The sequence below is a fragment of the Geotrypetes seraphini genome, chromosome 5 (genome assembly GCF_902459505.1).
Source record: "Geotrypetes seraphini chromosome 5, aGeoSer1.1, whole genome shotgun sequence".
In the NCBI taxonomy this organism is placed as follows: Eukaryota; Metazoa; Chordata; class Amphibia; order Gymnophiona; family Dermophiidae; genus Geotrypetes; species Geotrypetes seraphini.
In genome coordinates this window covers 14,528,722-14,551,486 of record NC_047088.1, presented here as the reverse complement: position 1 = coordinate 14,551,486, position 22,765 = coordinate 14,528,722, and the positions used below count along the sequence as shown (strand labels likewise).

The window sequence follows — 22,765 nt, the reverse complement described above, 5'->3', positions numbered from 1 at the left end:
CATTAATTGTTTTTCCAAGGTACTTTAGCTAGATTGTGAGCCTTCGGGACAGTAAGGGAATTTCTAAGTACCTATCTTTACTTATCTTATTTTTATTGTATACTTAATGTATATTTTCTGTAAACTGCTTCGAACCTAAAGGTATAGTGGTATATAAGAAATAAAATAAAATTAAATTAAATTAAAATATATCTTTTTTTGAACCGGCTCACTTGACAGCTTTCCTTTCTATGAAGCGCCTTGAAAAAGAAGAAATATCTGCATCTAAGTAATAATTTAATCTCTCTTTTGCAACAGATAATGTGATTTGATTTAATTTTTAAATTGTATTATTATTCGCTCCTAATTCTTAAGCCTTGGATCCATTTTTGAGGACTAGTATGCGATTAAGTTGAGGAATATATTTCTTTTAAGTTTGGGTTTATTTTCAGGATTAAAAGTAATACAGTAAAACCTTGGTGTGCAAGCATAATTTGTTCCAGAAGCATGCTTGTAATCCAAAGCACTCATACATCAAAGCAAATTTCCCCTTAGGAAATAATGGAAACTCAGACGATTCGTTCCACAACCCCAAAACTTTAATACAAAATACTATAGGTACTTGTATTGCAAGACCTCGCTCATTTAAAACAGTCACTACACTCCAGCAGTGTCAGAGAGAAAAGAACCATCGGCTCAGTTGTGATGATGTGGCACGTGTATACTGCATGTACTTATATTGCAAGACATTGCTTGTATTTCAAATTAAAATTTAATCAAATGTTTTGCTTGTCTTGCAAAACACTTGCAAACCAAGTTACTCGCAATCCAAGGTTGTACTGTATTATGTTTTCTTAATTGCACTTTCTGTACAAGATGATATGCTTGTTAAATAATGTGAAAATTTAGAAAAAAAATAAAAATTAAACAGATGATTCCTCGAATAAGACTTCTAGTAATTAGCTTCAGTCCATAACTGTGCAGGTAAATTGTTAATAGCAATATAGCTATAAAACTGGAAATAACACCTAAAGCTTTGAAATTAGTTGCATTTAGCAAACAGTTTTGTTTAATGCTACAGATGTCTTTAAGGAGCAATCCTTAACCAATAAAGAGGGGACATTTGTAACTGTTATTTAATTTGTTTCAGCAGTAAATACATTAAGTAACATCGGTAACAGAATATGTATATTATTGAAAATGCAAGGAGAGAACATAAAAGGTAATCTTGTATGCTGAAATTTAAATAGGCTACGCTCTAATATATTGGCTGAGTAATTTGTTTTTTCTCTAAAACCTAAGCAAGTTGGTGCTACAGTGACAAGTGTACTAAAGATAACAAATATAATGTTTTTAAAACATAACTTTACTAATCTAAGCTGTCTCATTTTCTATACCGATTTCCTAAGGAGACTCGGGACAGATTATATTTATTTGGCTTCTCAATCTTTTCCCTGTCTGTCCTGAGGGGCTTATAATCTATCTAATGTCCCATGGGGATCATAGCATAGCATAAAACAAGGGTGTCAGTAGAGGTGATATGTTGAGAGAGCTTTCAGGATTGTTTAATTGTTATTTTTTTTATAAAACACACTTTACTCCCTTAAATGAAAGCAAAACGGACTAATGCCTGTTGATTAAAATAGGCTGGCACAGACAAGCTCTGATAAGAAACTAACAGCATACTATGGGTTAACAGTGTAGTATGTCACTGCTCTCTCTTCAAAACATTCAAGGAAGCATATTCAGCTAGGGTATTAATTTTTATCTGCGCCAGAAGAAAGAGGAAGTGAAAGCAGGTTACTTTCATTTCGGAACGTGGCACATTGAATTGTCCTTCACAAAACATTTATTATTACTATTTGGGAAAGAAGAAAATCATAATGACTACATTAAATCTATTCCAGTTATTTTATTATTGAGACTTAAATAATAAAAGAGAAATATATCTTCAAGCAATTTCTTGTTAAAGAAATACTGCACTACAATTCCCAGAATTCTCAAGCACTTACACATACAGAATCCTAGTTCCACTTTAGCAGATTCAACACAAAATCACACTGTTTAGAATAAAAACATAGGTATACTCAAGGTATACCACAATATTATGAATTCTAACTTGTAATTCAATGGAATTATATATTTTTTCCCAGTTCATTAGATACACTATTAATATAAGCTAGATACAGTTGGCATTCTGTCTTAAACGCCACAACCAGGAAATATGTGAGAGTAGCAAAAGTGAAGGAGAGAAAGACAGCAAATGGATAAGGTGGCCTTGGATACACAGTTAAGAGCACAGACAGAAGGAAGTACTGCCAGAGGCTGGGAAAAGATGGTTTGAAAAACAAAATCACCAGACAATTTTTTTTTTTTTTTTTTTTTTTTAATTTTAACTTTTTATTGTAAACCTCATAGATTTGCCTTCTGGTTTTATATTTGCGGTATATTAAATAAATTTAACTTGAATTTGTAGAGGAAATGATTTTATTTTCAATTTAGTGATTGAATTGTTTCAGTTTTGAGAATTTATATCTGCTATTTTCCACTGTTCAGGAAGAAATGCATTTGTTTCTATTTCTCTGGGGTTGTACTGCATGCAGAGTCTTGCATCTTAGAGATTTGTTTGTATATATTAGTACTTTTGTTTGTGGTCCCATATTTACATAGGGGTTATCTATGTTCTGGTAAGCATGAATGTTGAGAAGCATACAGTGTGCTTTGTGTAGTTTAATTTTGTGGTTAACTATTATGTGGTTAACTATTATGTGTTGTTAATAAGATTATATTGTGTGTATGTATGAAAAATGAATGGAAAAAATGGTATTACAATTAGTACTATTATGGAGGCAGAGTCTGGGGCGGAGCTTTCGCCTCTCCCACCCCCAAATAAAAAAGCGTTCTCTGCCTATGCCCTGAATGACTATTTGAATAAAGTTGGGATTAAGTATTATAACATCTATGAGGTGAAAATAACCTGGTGGATTGCTGGAATGGTGTCTCAGGGTTCGAGTTCAATTTATTTAGTATACCGCAAATATAAAACCAGAAGGCAAATGTAAGGGTGAGGAAGGATCTATACTTCTACCAAGATTAAGTATCTTAATAAAAAATTTGGCCCATGACTTAGCCTGTGTTTTAGATTTCAGCCCCTTATGTGATTGAATTTGACACTCCTGTCTTTAAAGTATGCCCAGTTATTCCAGTTTATACAATTTTTTTTTGTGTCATCAGTGTTGCTGTTTCTAAATATTTGATTGTGTGGGTGGTCTGTGCCTTTGGATTATGAGATGGCTGTAAACTTCATTTCGTGGATATTTTTTGTGAAAATATGTTGCACTGTTTCTATCTTTATAGAGATGACAGGAAAGATGGCCTGAAATTCTACACAGATCCTTCATATTTCTTCAGTCTATGGAAAGAGAAGATGCTGCAGGCAACTGAAGATAAGAGAAAGGAAAAACGGAGGCAAAAGGTAAAGAAGCACAAGATGGGGTAGAGCAATGAAAGAGGAACGAAAGGTTGAGGTGGTTTAAATGGAAGATCTTCAGATTTTCCTGAGCAGAAAGCTGCTCTGAACAAAGTTTGGTTGTTAGGTGGTGGCATAAAAAGCAGCAGTTCAGAGTTGTTACCTCTTCATTCTTCCTTATCAGACCTTGTGGAGGAAACCCTGCTATAAGAGCATATTATGGTGCACATAATTTTCTGGAAAGGCTCTAGTTTGTCAGCTGTCCTTGTATGTGGTGTTAAAGATGTATACCCTTTGGGTGGTCTATCTTTAGGAGCAGAGACTGGTGGAAGATGCGACTCGTGAAGTGAAGAAAGTAAGGAAGGCACGAAACCGGCGGCTGGAGTGGAACATGATGGCCTATGATAAGGAATTCAGGCCAGATAACAGGTTCTCACCATCTCCATATCATGGGGCCTCATCCGAGGGATCTCTGTCCCCAGACAATAGGCAGGTTTTTGTACAGTCTTCATCTTTATGGCCTAATTCACTGTTAGTTTTTATAATATGTAATTTGCCTAGCTAGCATATTATGATATTAAGTGCAAGGTACACTTTTTAAAGTTACATGAAATATGGTGGTAATAGTGCAGAGTACTGTTCTTTTGCAATCGGATAGTGTCAGTGTAACTTTTTACTGTATTCTTTCTCTAAATTAACAGTAACAATGACTGTTCACTGCATTACCACTAATTAAGACCTCCTGCTGCAGGGTACTCTACTGCTGGCCTGCAGCACAGGAGCGCATAGATTATTTATATTATCTTTGAAGGCTTTCAAGTTGCCATTCCTTGATACGTCTATCTGCCTGCCAACTGCTGCTGAAGTCTGAAAAGTATCCCTTCCTAACTATGCAGGGTTCCTTTTGCATGTCTTCCACTCGTTCTTAGTTTCTGAGCAGGAACATAGATCAAGATCATTTTTAACTGTTTCTACGGAAGATGTCTGGGGCTTGAGAATCCATGCATCCTCCAGCGGGATTTGTGGGCTTCATGAATTTGGGGAGGGAAGGGTTCCATTTCTATTTCATTTTGTGAATGATCAGGTCCGGAGTTAAATTGAGGTACATGAGGAAAGAGTGATGTTCAACAGGTAGACTATGAACTGATACTCTCAGCAGACTTTATTTTTATAGCTCAAGGAGGCTTATTTAGATTCTACATATCCTTGAGCTATGTATCCAATTCAAAACCAAATGCACTGATTTGGCGGGGGGATATCTTGTGTTTGTAAATTTGTTCTTTCAAAATGAAATATATTCAAAGTGCATTCAAGCAACATAGAAAGCATTAAGCATGCCAGTGCTCTGGTTCTCACCTTTTACAGATTTGAAAAAGAACCTGGGTATTGGTTTATGAATGAATTTCATTAAACATTTTTCACTGATCATATGATAACTCAATTTATCAGTCAGATCTAAAGAATGACACGGGGACAAATTTGTCTCCGTCCCCGCAGGAATTCAATTTTCCTGTCCTGTCCCCGCAAGTTTTGTCGCTGTCCCTTTCTCTGCCCCATTCCTGTAAGCTCTTAACCGCACAAGCCTTGAACACTTATGATTTTAAAGTGTTTGAGGCTTGTGCAGTTGAGGATGGAGCCTGCAGGAATGGGGCAGTGACGGGAAAATGAGTTCCCGTGGGGATGAAGAAAATTTTGTCTCTGTGTCATTCTCTAGTCAGATCTTCAGTAAATTTTTTGTATGATCTGCCAATATTTGTTTTCTTTATGTGACAGGTCTTATGTGTCAGATATAGGAGATCACTCGTATCCTGGCAGCCCCAATCACCCTGCCCAACAGATGATTGCTCCAGTCCCACATTTAGCAGAAAACAAGGACTTAATAATGGCTACCCAGATGCAGGAACATGGTTACCGACTCCCAGGTGCAGGAAGTCGTCAAAATAGTCTTAACAGAATGCAGCAGCAACATATACCACATCCTCCAGAGGCCGTCATGAATGGGCCAAGACCTCAGATCCTGAAGGAATATGGGTAAGAATTTCAAACTGCTTTTGCGTAATGAGAATTACCTAATAACAAGAGCCTTAATCCCTTCAATTACAGGTGCTTCATTATGTAAGTACTTCTTTTAGTTCAACTGGTGCCATATCTTGATTGAAACTTTTGTCTCCAGACAGGGTTTTAAAATAAAGAACTATCCTGAATGGATAGGTTGAGGAGAGCCAAAAATATTGAGGTTATCCTGCATAGCCTGTGCTGTTGTATGTATATACTTTTCTGTCCCACTGTCTCTTATAACTACTTTTTGAAAATTACTTACAACAGTGGTTCTTAAACCTGTCCTGTTTTGTTCTGGGGGACTCCAGCCAGTTGGGTTTTCAAGATATCTCTAATGAATATGCATGAGCGAGATGTGCCTATAAAATAAGTAGTAGGCATGCAAATCTTGCTCATACATATTCATTAAGGATATCTTGAAAACTCAACTTGCTGGGGGTCCCTCAGAACAGATTTAAGAACCACTAGTTTACAAGATTTGTGCATTATGAGGGCAGTTCTATAGCAGTGCACGTAAATGTAACCACAAAAGGGGAATCTGATCGGAGCATATTTATAAAGGAGCATCGACAACATTTTAAACAGGCTGCTTCGCGGCTTTCTTCTACTGGGGCCTTCCCTGTGCCATGTCGCTGATGACATCATCAGTGATGCGGCAGAGGGTAGGACCCAGTGAGAGAAGACCGCGATGCAGCCTGTTTAAAATGCTGCCGATGCTGCTGTTAGGAGGTGTGTCGGTCTCTACGGTGGGAGGGTCGGCGGGGTTCGGATGGGAGGGAGAGATGGAAAGATGGGAGAGTCAGCAGGGGTTCAGCTGCACGGCAGGGGTGGGGGGAAGTGCTGCTGCTGCTGGCGAATCTAGAAACATTTGGGTGTTAGGAGGTATTACGGTCTCTGCGGTGGGAGGGTTGGCGGGGTTTGGATGGGAGGGAGAGATGGAAAGATGGGAGGATCGGCGGGGGTTCAGCTGTGCGGCGGGGGAAAGTGCTGCTGCCGGTGAATCCAGGAACATTTGGGTTAGGCTTCTGGGATCGATATAATTTGGGCTTATTTGGGGGGTAGAGCTTATAATAAGACCTACCCCGAAAATCACGCTAGGGCTTATTTTCGAGGTAGGTCTTATTTTGAGGGAAACATGATATTTGTGCTCACCAGTCAGGCTAGATTTAGGTATTTATATACTGCCTATCAAGATTTTTTAGACAAGTTCAAGTGATGTATTTAAATTTCAATTGTCAATTTATTGATACACTTGTTGTAAGAGATAAAAATGAATAAAGATTTATTTAAAAAAAAAAAAAAAGAAGATTTTTAGACAGTTTACAATCAGGTACTCAATAATTTTCCCTATCTTTCCCGGTGGGTTAACAGTCTTTCTAATGTACCTGGGGCAATGGACGATTGAATGACTTGCCCAGGGTCACAAGGAGTAGCGCAGGATTTGAACCCACAACCTCAGGGTGCTGAGGCTGTAACTCCTAACCACTATGCTACTATTAGTGCAGTAGACCGATATCTAAATTTACCTTATCCCAGGACAAGCAGGCAGCATATTCTTGACTGATGGGTGACGGCACCGACGGAGCCCCGGTATGGACAATTTTAGAGTGATTGCACTCTAAGAACTTGGAAAGTTCTAGCAGGCCGCACCGCGCACGCGCGAGTGCCTTCCCGCCCGACGGAGGCGCGCGGTCCCCAGTTTCTTAGTTTCCGCAGAGCTAAGAAGACGCACTTTTCAACGGCTGTTGAAAAGATTTTTTCCTGACGCCTTCCCGCTCGCGAAATCTTTTCGGAAATTGTATTTCCTCTTTTTCTTTTATTATTTTCTTATTAAAAAAAAAAAAAGAGTTTCTTTCTTTTTTCTTTTCTTCGTCGGTTTTGCCCCGGCGGGGCCTGCTGCCACCATCGAGGCCTCGGCCTTCGATTTGGCAGAAGCCGTTTTTACTTTCATGCCCCCCCAGCCAGGGTTTAAAAAGTGCCAGCGGTGTGCACGGCCTATATCTCTTACAGACCCGCACAACTGGTGCTTACAGTGCCTGGGTCCAGAGCATCAGGCTTCCACCTGCACCCGCTGTGCCACTTTGAAAAAACGTACATTAAAAAACCGTCAAATTCAACAACGGTTGCTTTTCGGTGCCGATATGTCTGACCCTGCGACATCGACAACGGCATCAGCCCCACCTCAGTCGGCACCCACTTCCTCGACACCGCGCCGGCGTCGCAACACCCAGGTAAGCCGGCTAAGAAGCCGTCCCTGCTGGAGCGTCCTCCGGTCTCGATAGCAGCGAGCCCAGTCCTGCCGACCGCGAGGCGCCCGCGGAAGCGCTCCGCCCCTATTGAGGTGAGTCCCTCGACCTCGGGCTCCTCATTCTCGGGGCGTCGAGCGGCACCGCAGGTACCGCAGAAGAAAAAGGCGGTACCGGTGCCTTCCCTGGACGAGCGCATTGCAGCTGTCCTGCAGGTGCAGCTCAAGGAGCAGTTACAACAGCTCCTTCCTGCTCTCTTGGCACCGAGCCTTCCAGTCCCGGTCCGGTCTGAGCCACCGGTACCGGCAGTGGAGCAGCCTCTATTGTCTGCGTCCACTTTGTCGGTACCGGTCCACTCCGCTTCATCGGTCTCTATGCCAGTCCTCGCACCGGAACCGAGAGCTCAACACCAAGCTGTTCAGACTTCGGCACCGATGCAGCCTGTAACATCTCCTGGTACTGTGTCTATGAGGTCGGGTAAGTCGGCACGCAAATCCCGACACCTGGAACCCTCCACTCCGGAGTCTCGAGACCGTAGCTCCCATATCAAAATTCTTGGTGTAATTCTGGACCATAAACTTACTTTTCACGATCATATCAGCAGTGTTATTAAGTCTTCTTTTTTTAGACTGAGACAGATACGCTCTATCTCCCAGCTATTTAATAATGACTCTTTGAAAATTCTTATCCACTCTCTTGTAATTTCAAAATTAGATTACTGCAACGCTTTATTTATTGGTATAACACAAAAAGAAATCAGACGTCTTCAGATTATTCAGAATACAGCCATCCGACTTATCACAAAAGCTAAAAAATTCGACCATATAACTCCTCTTCTTAAGGAAGCTCACTGGCTTCCAGTAGCTCACAGAATAACTTACAAACTTTGTCTGCTCACATTTAAATCTCTTCTGTTTAAAACTCCGGCCTTCATTCATAAACTATTAATTCCTTATTCCTCCAACAGAACCCTAAGATCAGACCAACAGCACTTATTAATGATTCCATCATTAAAAATAATAAACACGCGCCGTCAGTATATTTTCTCAGTAACGGCTCCCCAAACTTGGAATTCTCTTCCCATCTATTTACGTGAAGAACTTAATTTAGACAAATTTAAAATCAAACTGAAAACTTTTTTATTTAACGATGCATATATTATCTGATTTATAGTTTTCTTTTTAACATCATCCAATTTTATTTGTTTCTATTTCTTTTATCTTCACATATTCAACTATTCTTATCCCATCCTTTCTGTGTTTTCCTTATTTGGTTCCCCACTTTACTCAATTATATTGTAACTTCTTCCCCTACCTTCCTTTTGTTTCCAGTTTGTTTAGTTATCGTCTAGTCTTGTGAGTTTTTAATTATTTTAAATTTATTTTATTTTGTAACTTTATTAATGTGTAAATCACCTTGAATATTGAAAAGGCGATTAAACAAATAAATAATAAACTTGAAACTTGAAACTTGAAACTTGACCCTGATCTGTGGGGTGACTCCGAAGAGCCTTTTCTTTCTGAGGGTGAGTGTTCCTCGGATGAGGATGATCCTGCTGCCCCTGATCCATCCTCCAAACAAGATTCTACATCTTTCACTTCCTTTCTGAAAGACATGTGTGAATCTCTTTCTATTCCTTTGGAGGCTGAGTCTAAAAAATCCAAAGCCTTCCTTGATGCACTGGATTTTGACCAGCCTCCAAAGGAATTTCTCCAACTTCCCCTCCATGATATCTTGAGGGAAACCTTTTATAAGAATCTGGAGACTCCTTTGACCATCCCAGGAGCTCCTCGTAAATTGGATTCTTTGTATAAAGTGATTCCTATCCCTGGATTTGATAAGCCGCAGCTTCCACATGAATCTCTTCTTGTGGAATCTACGCTTAAAAAGTCTGCCGGAGCTAGTGTATACGCTTCTGTCCCTCCTGGCAGGGAAGGTAAAGCCATGGACAAGTTTGGTAAACGGTTATACCAGAATGCAATGCTAGCTAACAGATCTGGTAATTATGCTTTCCATTTCTCTTTCTATCTCAAGCATCTTCTTACCACCATGGCTTCCTTTGAAAAGTACCTTCCTGAACGAAAACGACAGGCTTTTCACCACTGCTCGTCCTCTCTCTTCCAACTCCGTAAGTTTATGGTTCGATCAATTTATGACACATTTGAACTTACCACCAGAGCAACGGCCATGTCTGTGGCTATGTGTCGCCTTGCTTGGCTCAGAGTGTCGGAGCTTGATGTCAACCATCAAGATCGGTTGGCTAATGCACCATGCCTGGGGGATGAACTCTTTGGGGAATCCATGGACTCTACCACCCAAAAGCTCTCCGCCCATGAGACTCGATGGGATACTCTGCTAAAAACAAAGAAGAAGACTCCACCGGCTTGGCCTTTCAGACAACAGTCGGCCTATCAACGCCGTTATGTGGCTCGTCCCTTGCCATCAGCTCCCCAACAACCTAGGCGTCAACGTCAGCAACAACGACAGACCCCTAGGCCACCACAGCAGCAACCTGCGAAGCCACCTCCACAGCAAAAATCCACACAGCCCTTTTGACTTAGTTCTCCAGGGCATAGCCAGCTACCTACCATCTGCCCACCTACCTCAACCTATAGGTGGCCGTCTTTCTTTTTTCCTCAGCCGTTGGGAGATCATCACCTCGGATCAATGGGTCCTCAACATCATCCACCACGGCTACTCTCTCAACTTTCAGACACTTCCTGCCCAAAGTCTGCCAAGAGAGTCTGCTTTGAACACTCCTCAGTCTTCCCTCCTTCTTCAGGAGGTTCAATCCCTCCTCCTTCTGAACGCCATAGAGGAAGTTCCTCTAGATCAAAAGGGGCAGGGATTCTACTCCCATTACTTTCTAGTTCCCAAAAAAACAGGAGATCTCAGACCCATTCTGGATCTTCGCGATCTCAACAAATGCTTGGTCAAAGAGAAATTCAGAATGCTTTCTCTGGCCACTCTTTACCCTCTTCTCAATCAAGGCGACTGGCTATGCTCCCTCGATCTCAAAGAGGCATACACTCACATACCGGTCAATCTGGCCTCCAGACAGTACCTCCGCTTCATGATCAATCACTGTCATTACCAATACAAGGTGCTGCCCTTCGGGCTTGCCTCCTCTCCAAGAGTGTTCACCAAATGTCTGATTGTGGTGGCTGCCTTTCTACGCTCTCACCACCTTCAGGTTTTTCCTTACCTGGACGACTGGTTAATCAAGGCCACTTCCCCTCAGACAGTGCTCCTTGCCACCAATCAGACCATCCTGTTTCTGCAACTTTTGGGGTTCGAGATCAATCTACCCAAATCTCATCTCATCCCCACTCAGAGACTTCAATTCATTGGAGCGGTGCTGGACACAGTCCTCATGAGAGCGTTCCTGCCGTCCAACCGTCTTCAAACTCTACAATCTCTATGTCACACCCATCAACCTCCTCATCAACTAGTCATCACCACCGACGCCTCTCCTTATGCATGGGGAGCTCATTTGAATGAGTTCCAAACTCAAGGCCTTTGGACAGCCCAGGAAATGAAGCATCACATCAATTTCCTGGAACTCAGAGCGATGTTTTATGCCCTCAAGGCCTTCCAACATCTTCTCTTTCCTCAAGTCCTCCTGCTATGCACAGACAATCAAGTTGCGATGTACTACATCAACAAGCAGGGTGGAACAGGCTCATGCCTCTTATGCCAAGAAGCCCAGAGGATTTGGAATTGGGCCACAGCTCACCAATTGTTCCTGAAAGCTATCTACATTCAGGGAGAACAGAATTCCTTAGCGGACAAACTCAGCAGAATTCTCCAGCCTCACGAGTGGACACTTGATCCTTTAACTCTGCAGTCCATCTTCGCTCAGTGGGGCACTCCTCAGATAGACCTCTTTGCAGCTCCTCACAATCATCAGCTGCCCCTATTCTGCTCCAGACTCTACTCTCCTCACCGTCTGGCAGCGGATGCATTTCTCCTTGATTGGTCCAATCTGTTCCTGTACGCTTTTCCTCCTCTACCTCTCATGTTACGAACCTTGTTCAAGCTCAAGAGGGAACAAGCCACCATGATTCTGATTGCCCCACGGTGGCCCCGGCAACATTGGTTCTCCCTTCTACTTCAACTCAGTTCCAGGGAGCCTTTTCTTCTTCCACTGTTTCCTTCTCTGCTTACACAACATCAGGAGACCCTTCTGCATCCCAACCTTCAGTCTCTGCACCTGACAGCTTGGTTTCTCTCGGGCTGACATCTCATGATACTCTTTTGTCTCAACCCGTTCGTTCCATTCTGGATGCCTCCAGGAAACCGGCCACTCTGCAATGTTACCATCAGAAGTGGACACGATTTTCTTCTTGGTGTCTTCTGCATCATCATGATCCCACTTCCCTTGCAGTGGAGACCTTGTTAGATTATCTTCTTTCTTTGTCTGACTCTGGTCTCAAGTCTACTTCCATCAGAGTTCACCTCAGTGCTATTGCTGCTTTTCATGAGCCAGTTCATGGGAAACTTCTCTCAGCTCATCCTTTGGTGTCCAGATTCATGCGGGGTCTTTTCAATGTGAAACCACCTCTTAAGCCCCCTCCTGTGATCTGGGATCTCAATTTGGTTCTTTCCGCCTTAATGAAGCCTCCATTTGAACCTTTGGCTACGGCTCCTTTCAAGTTTCTCACTTGGAAGATACTCTTCCTTATTGCTCTCACCTCTGCCAGGAGGGTCAGTGAGCTCCATGCACTAGTAGCTGATCCACCTTTTACAGTCTTTCATCATGACAAGGTAGTTCTGCGTACACATCCAAAGTTTCTCCCTAAGGTTGTCTCTGAATTCCATCTCAACCAATCTATTGTTCTGCCTGTCTTCTTTCCGAAACCTCACTCTCATTCTGGAGAACAGGCTCTACATACTTTGGACTGTAAGCGGGCTTTAGCTTACTATTTAGACCGTACTAAGCCCCACAGATCATCACCCCAACTCCTTCTGTCCTTTGATCCGAATAAATTGGGGCGTCCTGTTTCTAAGCGTATGCTGTCAAATTGGCTCGCAGCGTGCATTTCATTCTGTTATGCTCAGTCCGGACTGACACTGGAAGGTTCTGTCACGGCCCATAGAGTTCGAGCTATGGCAGCATCTGTAGCTTTCCTCCGTTCCACTCCTATTGAGGAAATCTGCAAGGCTGCTACTTGGTCCTCAGTTCATACTTTTACATCTCACTATTGTCTGGATGCATTCTCCAGACGGGATGGACACTTCAGCCAATCTGTTTTACAAAATTTATTTTCCTAATGGCCAACCTTCCCTCCATCCCTCTTTTTGTTAGCTTGGAGGTCACCCATCAGTCAAGAATATGCTGCCTGCTTGTCCTGGGATAAAGCACAGTTACTTACCGTAACAGGTGTTATCCAGGGACAGCAGGCAGATATTCTTGCGTCCCTCCCACCTCCCCGGATTGGCTTCTTATCTGGCTTATCCTAACTGGGGACCGCGCGCCTCCGTCGGGCGGGAAGGCACTCGCGCGTGCGGCCTGCTAGAACTTTCCAAGTTCTTAGAGTGCAATCACTCTAAAATTGTCCGTACCGGGGCTCCGTCGGTGCCGTCATCCATCAGTCAAGAATATCTGCCTGCTGTCCCTGGATAACACCCGTTACGGTAAGTAACTGTGCTTTTTCAAGTCTCCTTGAAAGTGCATTCCACAAGAATCGTAGCCTTTTTGTGGGTGGAAACTCGGGCGATTGCACACAGAGGGATTTGTAAGGCAATGGTCTGGTCCACTCTGCACACATTCTCCAAGTTCTACAGAGTGGACGTGGCATCATAAGAGGACACCGTCTTTGGGTCCTCAATGTTATGAGCTGGCTCAGAAGTCCCGCCGTAGATTTCTGGGACTGCTTTTGTACATCCTTACTGTCCAGAATGATGCAGCTGTTGCGCTAGAAAAAGAGATTAGGTCCTTACCTTGCTAATATCTTTTCCAGTAGATAGGTGTCTTAATCCCTTTGTTGAAAGGACCAGATTTGGGCCCTACTGTTACATCACATTGTCGACCTATAGCAAACATACAAAGATAGTTGAATCTATTGTTGCCAAACAACTCAACATATCTAGATAAATTTTTAATTCTATTGTCTTACCAACACGGATTTCATTCTAACTTTAGCACTGAAACCTTATTGATTTCCTTAATTTCTAATATCCAAAGCATATTCTCACAGAATCATGCAATACTTCTACAATTTGACCTTTTAGTAGCCTTTGATGTAGTTCATCACGATATTTTGATACAACTGCTATCATGGCTTAGCCCATGAAGTATTGAGTTGGTTTATAGATTTCCTAACTATGAGACCTTATAGGGTTCATGTTGAGGGTAATTTTTCTTTTGTATGGAAATCAATTTGTGGTGTGCTGCAGAGATCCCCTTTGTCCCCCCTCTTCTTTTTAACATATATATGACTACTTTAAAAAAAACTTAAGTTAACAAGCTTTGAAACAATTTACACATATGCAGATGATATCTTCATCTTACTGGAGGTAGACCCAGCACTGACTAATTTAACATCTAATGTTAATTCATGTATTTTAAGACTTCAAGACTGGGCTACCTCCGTTCAGATGAAGCTTAATGCTGCAAAGGCTAAATTACTGTGGCTCGGTCATAAACCCCTGTTGTCTGGAGATCAATTGACAATTGAATTTTCTTCTAAAATATTGGGCTTTATGTTCGATTCTTCACTTTCACTACAAACTCAAGTTAATAATTTAGTTTAAAAATGTTTCTTCAATCTTCATATGTTGAGAAGGGTTCAACATTTCTTTTACCAACATTATTTTGCTACATTTGTGCAGGCGATAATATTGGCACAACTGGATTATTGCAACTCTTTTTATAAGCCTATTTGAGTAAGGGTAATTTAAAGAGATTACAATTAATCCAAAACACGGCGGCAAGATTGATGTTTGGAAAGAAGAAATTTGAACACTTTTCCCCTATATTGAAAGCACTCCACTGGTTGCCGGTTCATTTCAGAATTAAATTCAAACGCACTAGTATAATTTTAAATTATACATGGGATTTCACACCACTGGTAACTATTTCTCTGAATTCTTCATGACCTGTAACATCAAGACAGTCCCAAATGCTTAAGCTTTTTTTCCTTTCTGTTAAGGGTGTTAAAACTATAGGATATATTTCGAGATCCTTTGCATATATCTTTGCGACTATTTGGAATGTATTCCCTTGCGAAATTAGATCTTTTGTCTCTCTTCATCTATTCAGGAAATCAGTGAAAACCTATTTCTTCCAACAAGCCTTAGATGAATATGAAACTGATCTTAACTAGTATAATGGCGAGCAAATAGATCTGATTCTTCTATGTCCTATTATTGTCCTTTTATAATATAATGTGAACCGAGTCGAACCCCAAATTTGAGGATGACTCGTTATATAAATTTAAGGATTGGATTGGATTCTGGAATCCCACCCTGCCAGTTATTTCTCGGCATGCCTTCTGTCTCAATCAAAATCCTGGAAAGAAGCAGTAATTTACCCCATAGTCAAGGATCATAAAATTAGCACATCAGAAAAATCCAATTACTGACCGATATGTAACATTCCATTCCTAGCCAAACTCACTGAAAAAGTAATTTTTTACCCAAATCTCAGAATTTTTTGAAAAAACCAATGTGCTCCACCCTAACCAAACTGGCTTTCCTAAACACTACTCAACGGAGCTTTCACTGATAGGTCTGACTACAAATATCATTTATCACCTCGATCACTACCAATCAGTTCTTCTCATTTCTTTGGATTTATCAGCCGCATTTGATACAATTGATCAAAACCTTCTATTACATCATCTTCAAGAAATTGGAATTACAGATCAAGTATTGGACTGGTTTTTCTCCTTTTTTAAAGATCGATCATCCAAAGTTATATTTAACAACACTACATCTGACACCTTTCCTATCAAATAAGACATCCCTCAAGGTTCTATTCTTTTACCTTTATTATTCAATATATTCTTGGCACCATTACTGAGATTAGGACAGTCCATTGGTTTTACTATGTTCACTTTTGCTGATGACATACAATTAATCCATCCCATTGATCTTGATAATCCTAATGAGATTATCATCAATCAGAAGTTAGATAAAATTAGCAATTGGCTTAGTACTAATATGTTAGCTTTAAATAATAGTAAATCTAAAACTATGCTCTTCCTCATTAAAGATGGGTTATTATTGTTCAGTCCAATCAAACTCAATTCTACCCCAATAGAAACAGTACCAACTATTAAACTATTGGGGGTTAACTTTAACGGTAAACTTTATCATGATCAAATCAGCTCACTCATAAAAAAGTATTTCTACCATTTAAGTATGATTCGTTCGCTCGCCAAACTATTAAACTCATCTTGTTTATGATTTAAAATGAATAAAGAATTAAAAAAAAAAATAAACTCATCTTCCCTAAACATTCTAATCTACTCACTGGTTATCTCATGTCTTGATTACTGTAACGCATTATATAAAGGAATTACCCAAAAAGAAATACAACGTTTACAAATTGTACAGAATACCTCTATTAAAATTATAACTAACTAGTCTTTAAGCCCGTTACATTAATGGGTGCTAGAATATGTGTGTGTGTGTGTGTCTGTATTTATTTCTTTCTCTCTCTCTCCTTAGCCTATTTCTGTATTTCTTTCTTTTTGTCTTTCTTTTTCCTCGGCTGTCCACCACCACCCCTTCACTGCTCCCCTTATCCAGCAGCAACCCTTCTCCCTTTGTTTTAACTCCCCCCTGTACAGCAGCACCTCTTTCCTGCTCCTCTTGTCCAGCAGTAGGCCTCCCTTCCTTTTTCTGCCCCCCCCTGTCCATCAGCACCTCTTTTCTACTCTCCCTGTCCAGCAGTAGGCCTCCCTTCCTTTTTTTGCCCCCCACCCCTCCCCCGTCCATCAGCACCTCTTCCCCTGTCCAGCAGTACCTCTTTTCTGTTCCCCCTGTCCAGCAGTAGGCCTCCCTTCCTTTTCCTGCTCCCCCTATCCAGCAGCACCTCTTTTCTACTCCCACTATCCAGCAGTAGGCCTCCCTTCCTTTTTTTTGCCCCCCCCCCCCGTCCATCAGCACCTCTTCCCATGTCCAGCAGCAACCCTTACCTCCGCCAACATCCGCCTGAAGCCGACACTGACAACTCTGCCCTCCACCGACATCCGCCTGAAACCGCCGCGCCGTCGCTTGCCATTCTTCCACCCCCCCCCACCCCGGGGAAGGTTTGTGCGTTTCAGCAGCCTCCTGTGTGCGGGCCGCCTGCCCGTGGTCCCCGGCCCATTCGAGAGAGGAGCAACAGTGGGCGGGTGAGCAGGCAAGAGGGAGGAGGGTGAGAAGAAGATGCTGGCAGGTGCATCTGTGCCCCCTCCCTCCGAATCAGCGGCAGCAGTGAGGTGGCACTCTGGAGGTGAGTGACGGCGAGGGGGGAGTTGCTCCGTGTTCTGGCCTGCCTCCGTGTTCGAAAATCGAATTCGGCACGGAGGCATGGCGCCAGGTATCACGAAGTTTCAAGAGTGCATGCGCGCTCTAGGGTTTTATTATTATAGATACAAGAAAATACGATCATGTAACCCCATTGCTGATCAACGCACGTTGGTTACCAGTAGAGCATGGAATCATATAGAAAATCCTACTGTTAACATTCAAAACCTAAACTTCCGGTCAACCTGAGTTTATCAATAAGCATTTTGTTTTGTTTTTGAATTCTTTATTCATTTTTGCATAGTACAACAAGTGTAGTAGATAAAAATCATATGAACTGATAAACACACACTTGATTAACTCTCATATAACACTTTAAATACAACATTTCATTACAAATTCATATTCTATAATATTTTGAATATTATGTAATACACCTAATATTTAAACTATTCTTTTTTTATAAATTCTTTATTCATTTTAGTATAAATCATGTTTTATTGGTGCACTATCAGTAAATACATAATACAACACAACAGTACAACAAGGTCGAGATACCAAACGTACAACCAAACAATTTTTCACCCCCCAATGAATCCCCCCAATCCTCCCCACTCCTAAGCCCAAACCCCCACCCCAACCCACACCATGATACCCAGCCCATTACCTAAACCAGCAAGAAAGGAGTATGCTGAGCAAGCTGTTTTCTTATGCCGCTCAGCACACAGCAAACCAGACAACCAATTCCCATCCACCCACCCACAGAATGAAATCCCCTCCCATCCAACTAACTCCACAGACATCCAACCAGTCATACCCTCCAGTCACACTCAACCAAACTCCCACCAACCATCCCGGGGAAACAGCAGAGAGCGTAGGGTATCATCATCGAAATGAGTTTAATACCAGACTTCTGGCCCTAGGGGAAAGTGAGGAAATATAGGGGTCCCAGGTCTGCAGGAAAATCTTCGTCCGCCTGACGGATAAACGAGCATGGCGCTGCTCCAAGAGCATCAAATTATGAAATCGATTCCTCCAAGCCCAGTAAGCAGGTGCGATGGCTTGCGTCCAAACGCTAAGAATGATCTTCTTTCCTATAACAGCACCTTTCCGGATCAGCAACCGATGTCCCCGAGCAGGCACTTGCAAAGATTCATATTTATCCAAAAGCAAGCCTACCGGAGACATCGGAATAGAGTGACCCACAAGCCGCTCCAAGAAGCGGAGTACGGCTCTCCAAAAAACTTTCACTTGAGGGCATCCCCAAAATGCATGAAAAAAGGAGTTGCAACCCAACGTACACTTAGGGCAGATTGGAGAAGAAATGCCCCCAACCTTGTAGACTCGCTCCTGGGAAAAATATGCTCGATATACCACTCGAAATTGGCATTCCCTCAGTTCTGCACTAATAGAAATAGAAGAGATATGACTAATAAGGGAAGGAAAGTTCAAGGATGTACCAGGTATGCCCAAATCTCTCCCCCAGTGGCACTCCAAAGCCGCATAAGACTTCGGAGGAGTAAGACTACGCAAAGCCCCATGCAACGCAGACACCGTCAAGCCACTAGCATAAAATTGGGCAAAAAAGAGACGAAATTGGTCACCCAATCGAAACCGTAAGCCCGGGCGAGCCAAGGACCTCACATAATGATGAATTTGCTGATACGCAAACAGACCTCCCACACCCAAGGAATGAAGCATGGGAAAATCTACCCAAGGTCTTATAGCACCCTCCGCGTCCAATAAATGCTCAAGAAGAAGCAACCCCTCTCCAGTCCATCGCACAAAGACAGGGTTATCGAAGCCAGGCAGGAACTGTGGATTCCCCCGTATAGACAACTGATCCGAAACCTGATGGTCCCCCCCCAGCAACCCGACCAAGGCCTTCCAGCAAAAGCGCCACGACCGAAGAAGAAAACTGGATCGGATCGCGGGGGGCAAGAGACGAACAGGCAACTGAGACAACGAAAACAAGTGCCAAGGAGAGAAAAGAGCCGTTTCAAAGTCCCGAAAAAGATAGTCATCACTCCGTAGGCACCAGTCACCCAAGAAGCGCAGCAAGCAAGCCAGATTATATAGGCTCATATCCGGGAGTCCCAAACCGCCGATCCTCCCTGAGCCGAACAAATAAGCGATCGATATCTGAGACTTCTTGCCTTGCCAGAGGAACCGGGTCAGCTGCCTATGAAGCCGTTGAAGATCGCGACGGCGAAGACAAAGAGGCAGCAGCTGGAGTACATACAACCAGCGGGGAAAAATAACCATCTTATACAAGTGAACCCTACCGTAAAAAGAAAGAGGCAGAGACATCCACTGTGGAAAACAACCCTCCGTAGCGGCCAGCAAAGCATCTACATTAGCACGATATATCCGACCCACACAGCTCGTGAGTTGCACTCCCAAATATTTGAACACACCATCCGCCCACCGTAAAGGAAACTGCCCCGGCCACTCCAATCGCACCGCGTCGGCAGTAGCTAATGCCAACGATTTATCATAATTCAGTTGAAAGCCAGAAAAATCACCATACTCCTTAAAAAGCGACATAAGAGCAGGAAAGGAAGCCCACGGGGAGGTCAAATGAACCAACAAATCGTCCGCAAATGCCGAAATCTTAAACTCTCGGCTGCCGAGATGAACACCCTGAACCGCCGGATTAGCAGAAATCTCGCGAATTAAAGGATCTAAGGTAAGCACGAAAAGAAGAGGAGACAAGGGGCAACCCTGTCTAGTACCCCGCTGAATTGGAAACACCGCCGAAGAAACTCCATTAACCAGCACTCTGGCCTGCGGATTATGATACAACGCAGCCACCGCATCACTGAAGAAACCACCCATACCATAATGTTGAAGAGTACAAAGCAAAAAGTCCCACAACACCCTATCAAAGGCCTTATGGGCATCAAAACTGACCAACAAAGAAGAAACCTTCTCCCGCTCCACCCATTCCAGAGAAGCAAGAATAGTACGTAAATTGCGAGTGGACGACCAACCCTGGACGAACCCAACTTGAGGATCCGCCACCAGTGAGGGTAAGATCCCCGCCAACCGGTTGGCCAACAATTTAGCAAAGAATTTAGCTTCAGCATTCAACAGGGAAATGGGGCGATACGAGGAGGCCCTTAACGGGTCCTTCCCAGGCTTAAGCAAAACCACAATCTGAGCAATCTGAAGAGAAGGCGGGAGAGCCCCATCGCGGACCGCACTGTTAAACACATCAACCAGAACCGGAGCCACGTCCGCAAGTAGAAGTCTATAAAATTCGTTGCGAAAGCCATCGGGCCCCGCCGCCTTTTGCAACGGAGAACTACCAAGAACCAACGATAGCTCTTCGACTGTAAAAGGAGCCTGCAGTCGCGCATTCTGAGCGTCAGTCACCACCGGGTGAGAGACCTGATCCAAATAAAGATCCCCCGCCAATGAAGGAATCAGTGGAGCAGCATACAACTCCTGGAAATAATGGTGAAACACCGCCGCCATATCCTCATCCCTGTGGACCAGACCACCGTCTTCCCGGCGAAGATGTAGAATTGGGGAAAACCCCTTAGCACGCCGAATTAAGTTGGCCAAAAGCTTACCGCTCTTATTAGCATGCAAATACAGTTGAAATTTATAATATGCCAAAGATTTCATAGCCCGATCATGTAAAAGTTCCCGCAATGACAACTGCAAGGCCAACAATAACGCTCTATTGATTCTGGTGGGATGAGCCCCATAGCGGCGACGGTCATCCTGAACCTGGCGCTCCAACCGGAGCACCTGACGGTCGCGCCGTTTTTTCTTCCGGCTTGAGTAAGCAATGATCTCACCCCGCAACACCACTTTAGCAGCTTCCCAGTAAAAAAGTGAGTCACCTCTATGAGACGCATTATGAAAAGCATAGTCCTTCCATTTGTCTACCAAAAAAGTATGAAACTCCTGGTCAGAATATAGCGAGAGAGGAAACCGCCAGTGAAAGCCCCCAGGGGCATCTCCAGGAAACTCCAAAGTAGGAACAATCATAGCATGATCCGAAACATCATATCCCCCAATCTCCGCCGAGCTCACCTGCGAAAACAGGGAGTCCGTGAGCAACCAATAATCAATACGGGACTGCGTTGCATGGGCGCTAGATGTATGAGTGTAGTCGCGGTCTCTAGGGTGTAACACCTGCCACACATCAATCAAAGACATAGAAGAAGCAAATAAGGGAAGGCCTCTAGTCGGGGCATACCTGTCATGAGGAAGGGGAGTAGACTTGTCAATAGTGGGATCAAAAACTTGATTAAAATCCCCCCCCCAACACCACTGGGAGATCCTGATGAAGGAGTCTGGTGAGGGAATGCATGAAGGGCCCATCCCAAGTGTTAGGAGCATATATATTACACAAGAGCAAATCCTGCCTATTAAGTGTGACTTTAGCTATCAGATAACGCCCCTTCGGGTCAGACCATACCTTATGGGTAGTCAGATGCAGACCCTTGCGACATAAAATGACCACTCCTGCCTTCCGGTGCAGACCCGGAGACTCCAAAACCTCGCCCACCCACCAACGGCAGAGTTTAACATGTTCCGCAGAAGAGAGGTGGGTCTCCTGCAAAAATGCCACATCCGCCTTTTGTCGATTCAACGCACTAAGAATTTTTTGGCGTTTAACAGGAGATGTGATACCATGGACATTCCAGGAGATAAACTTAATTACCATGAGTAAGAAAAGCTAAGGTAAAAAGAAAGATAGCTGAATAAACATCCGGGGGAACCATCCCAGCCAGCGGCTCCTTCCCGGAATAAAAGATCACCCATAGTCCAAAAAAACAAGCAAAACCAAACTCCAGCACCCCGGGTCTCACAGCCACCTCCATTCACACCCAAGTACACCCATCCAAACACTCCACACATACAAACCCCCCCCCTAGCCCAACCCCAGCCCACTTAACCCCCCCCCACCCACCCAGCAACCTCCCAATCTCCAACCCCCAAAGTCCCATGTACGGATCTGGGATAACCCAGATACAAGTCACGCTGAAAAGCCCTCCCGAGCCCACCCCCCAACTTCCAGATCAACTAAACACCAGCCCACAAAGAGGAATTACAGGAAAAATAGAACTAAAAGAATAACTCAACAAATAAAATAAGAATAAAATAATTACTGAGGAGGAACAGGCAGCTATGTGGGGGAAAACTCTCCCAATACAAATCCTAAGAAGACAGCAAAGCAGAAAATAAAATAACACGCATTATGCTGAGAGAAAACAGAACGAGAAGCTATGTCAAAAGCAAAAGGAACACCATGGCAGGAAAACAGTCTATCCACAACGGAGGATCAGTGCCATGAAATCCAACACACAGTCAAACAACGACAGCAGAAACATAACCAAAGGGCTGGAGTCCGCGCTCATGGGTCAGGCGGAGAAGATGTCAGCATCCCCCAAAACTCCAGCAACGCCGCTCCACTGGAAGCCCATGGCAAAGTCCCGAGGCTGCACGCTAGCATCAGCAAAACAGCAAGAAAGCCAGCCTAGTACAGTCCAGGAACCAGGAACTAGGAAGAAGAGAAAGGTCAAGGGCTATGTGC

The 22,765-nt window shown here is 43.2% G+C and overlaps 1 protein-coding gene across 4 annotated transcripts in view; it reads left to right on the top strand.

Annotated features, from left to right (window-relative positions):
- The window catches only part of LOC117360252 (wiskott-Aldrich syndrome protein family member 3-like), a 90,440-nt gene that overhangs the window by 52,704 nt on the left and 14,971 nt on the right, over positions 1 to 22,765 (top strand). For all 4 annotated transcript variants that reach the window (XM_033943905.1, XM_033943903.1, XM_033943902.1 and 1 more), the window contains 3 exons: positions 3,337 to 3,454; positions 3,762 to 3,937; positions 5,222 to 5,479. In XM_033943905.1, coding sequence (XP_033799796.1) covers positions 3,337 to 3,454; positions 3,762 to 3,937; positions 5,222 to 5,479 — 552 coding nt within the window. The remainder of the gene's footprint in view (positions 1 to 3,336; positions 3,455 to 3,761; positions 3,938 to 5,221; positions 5,480 to 22,765) is intronic.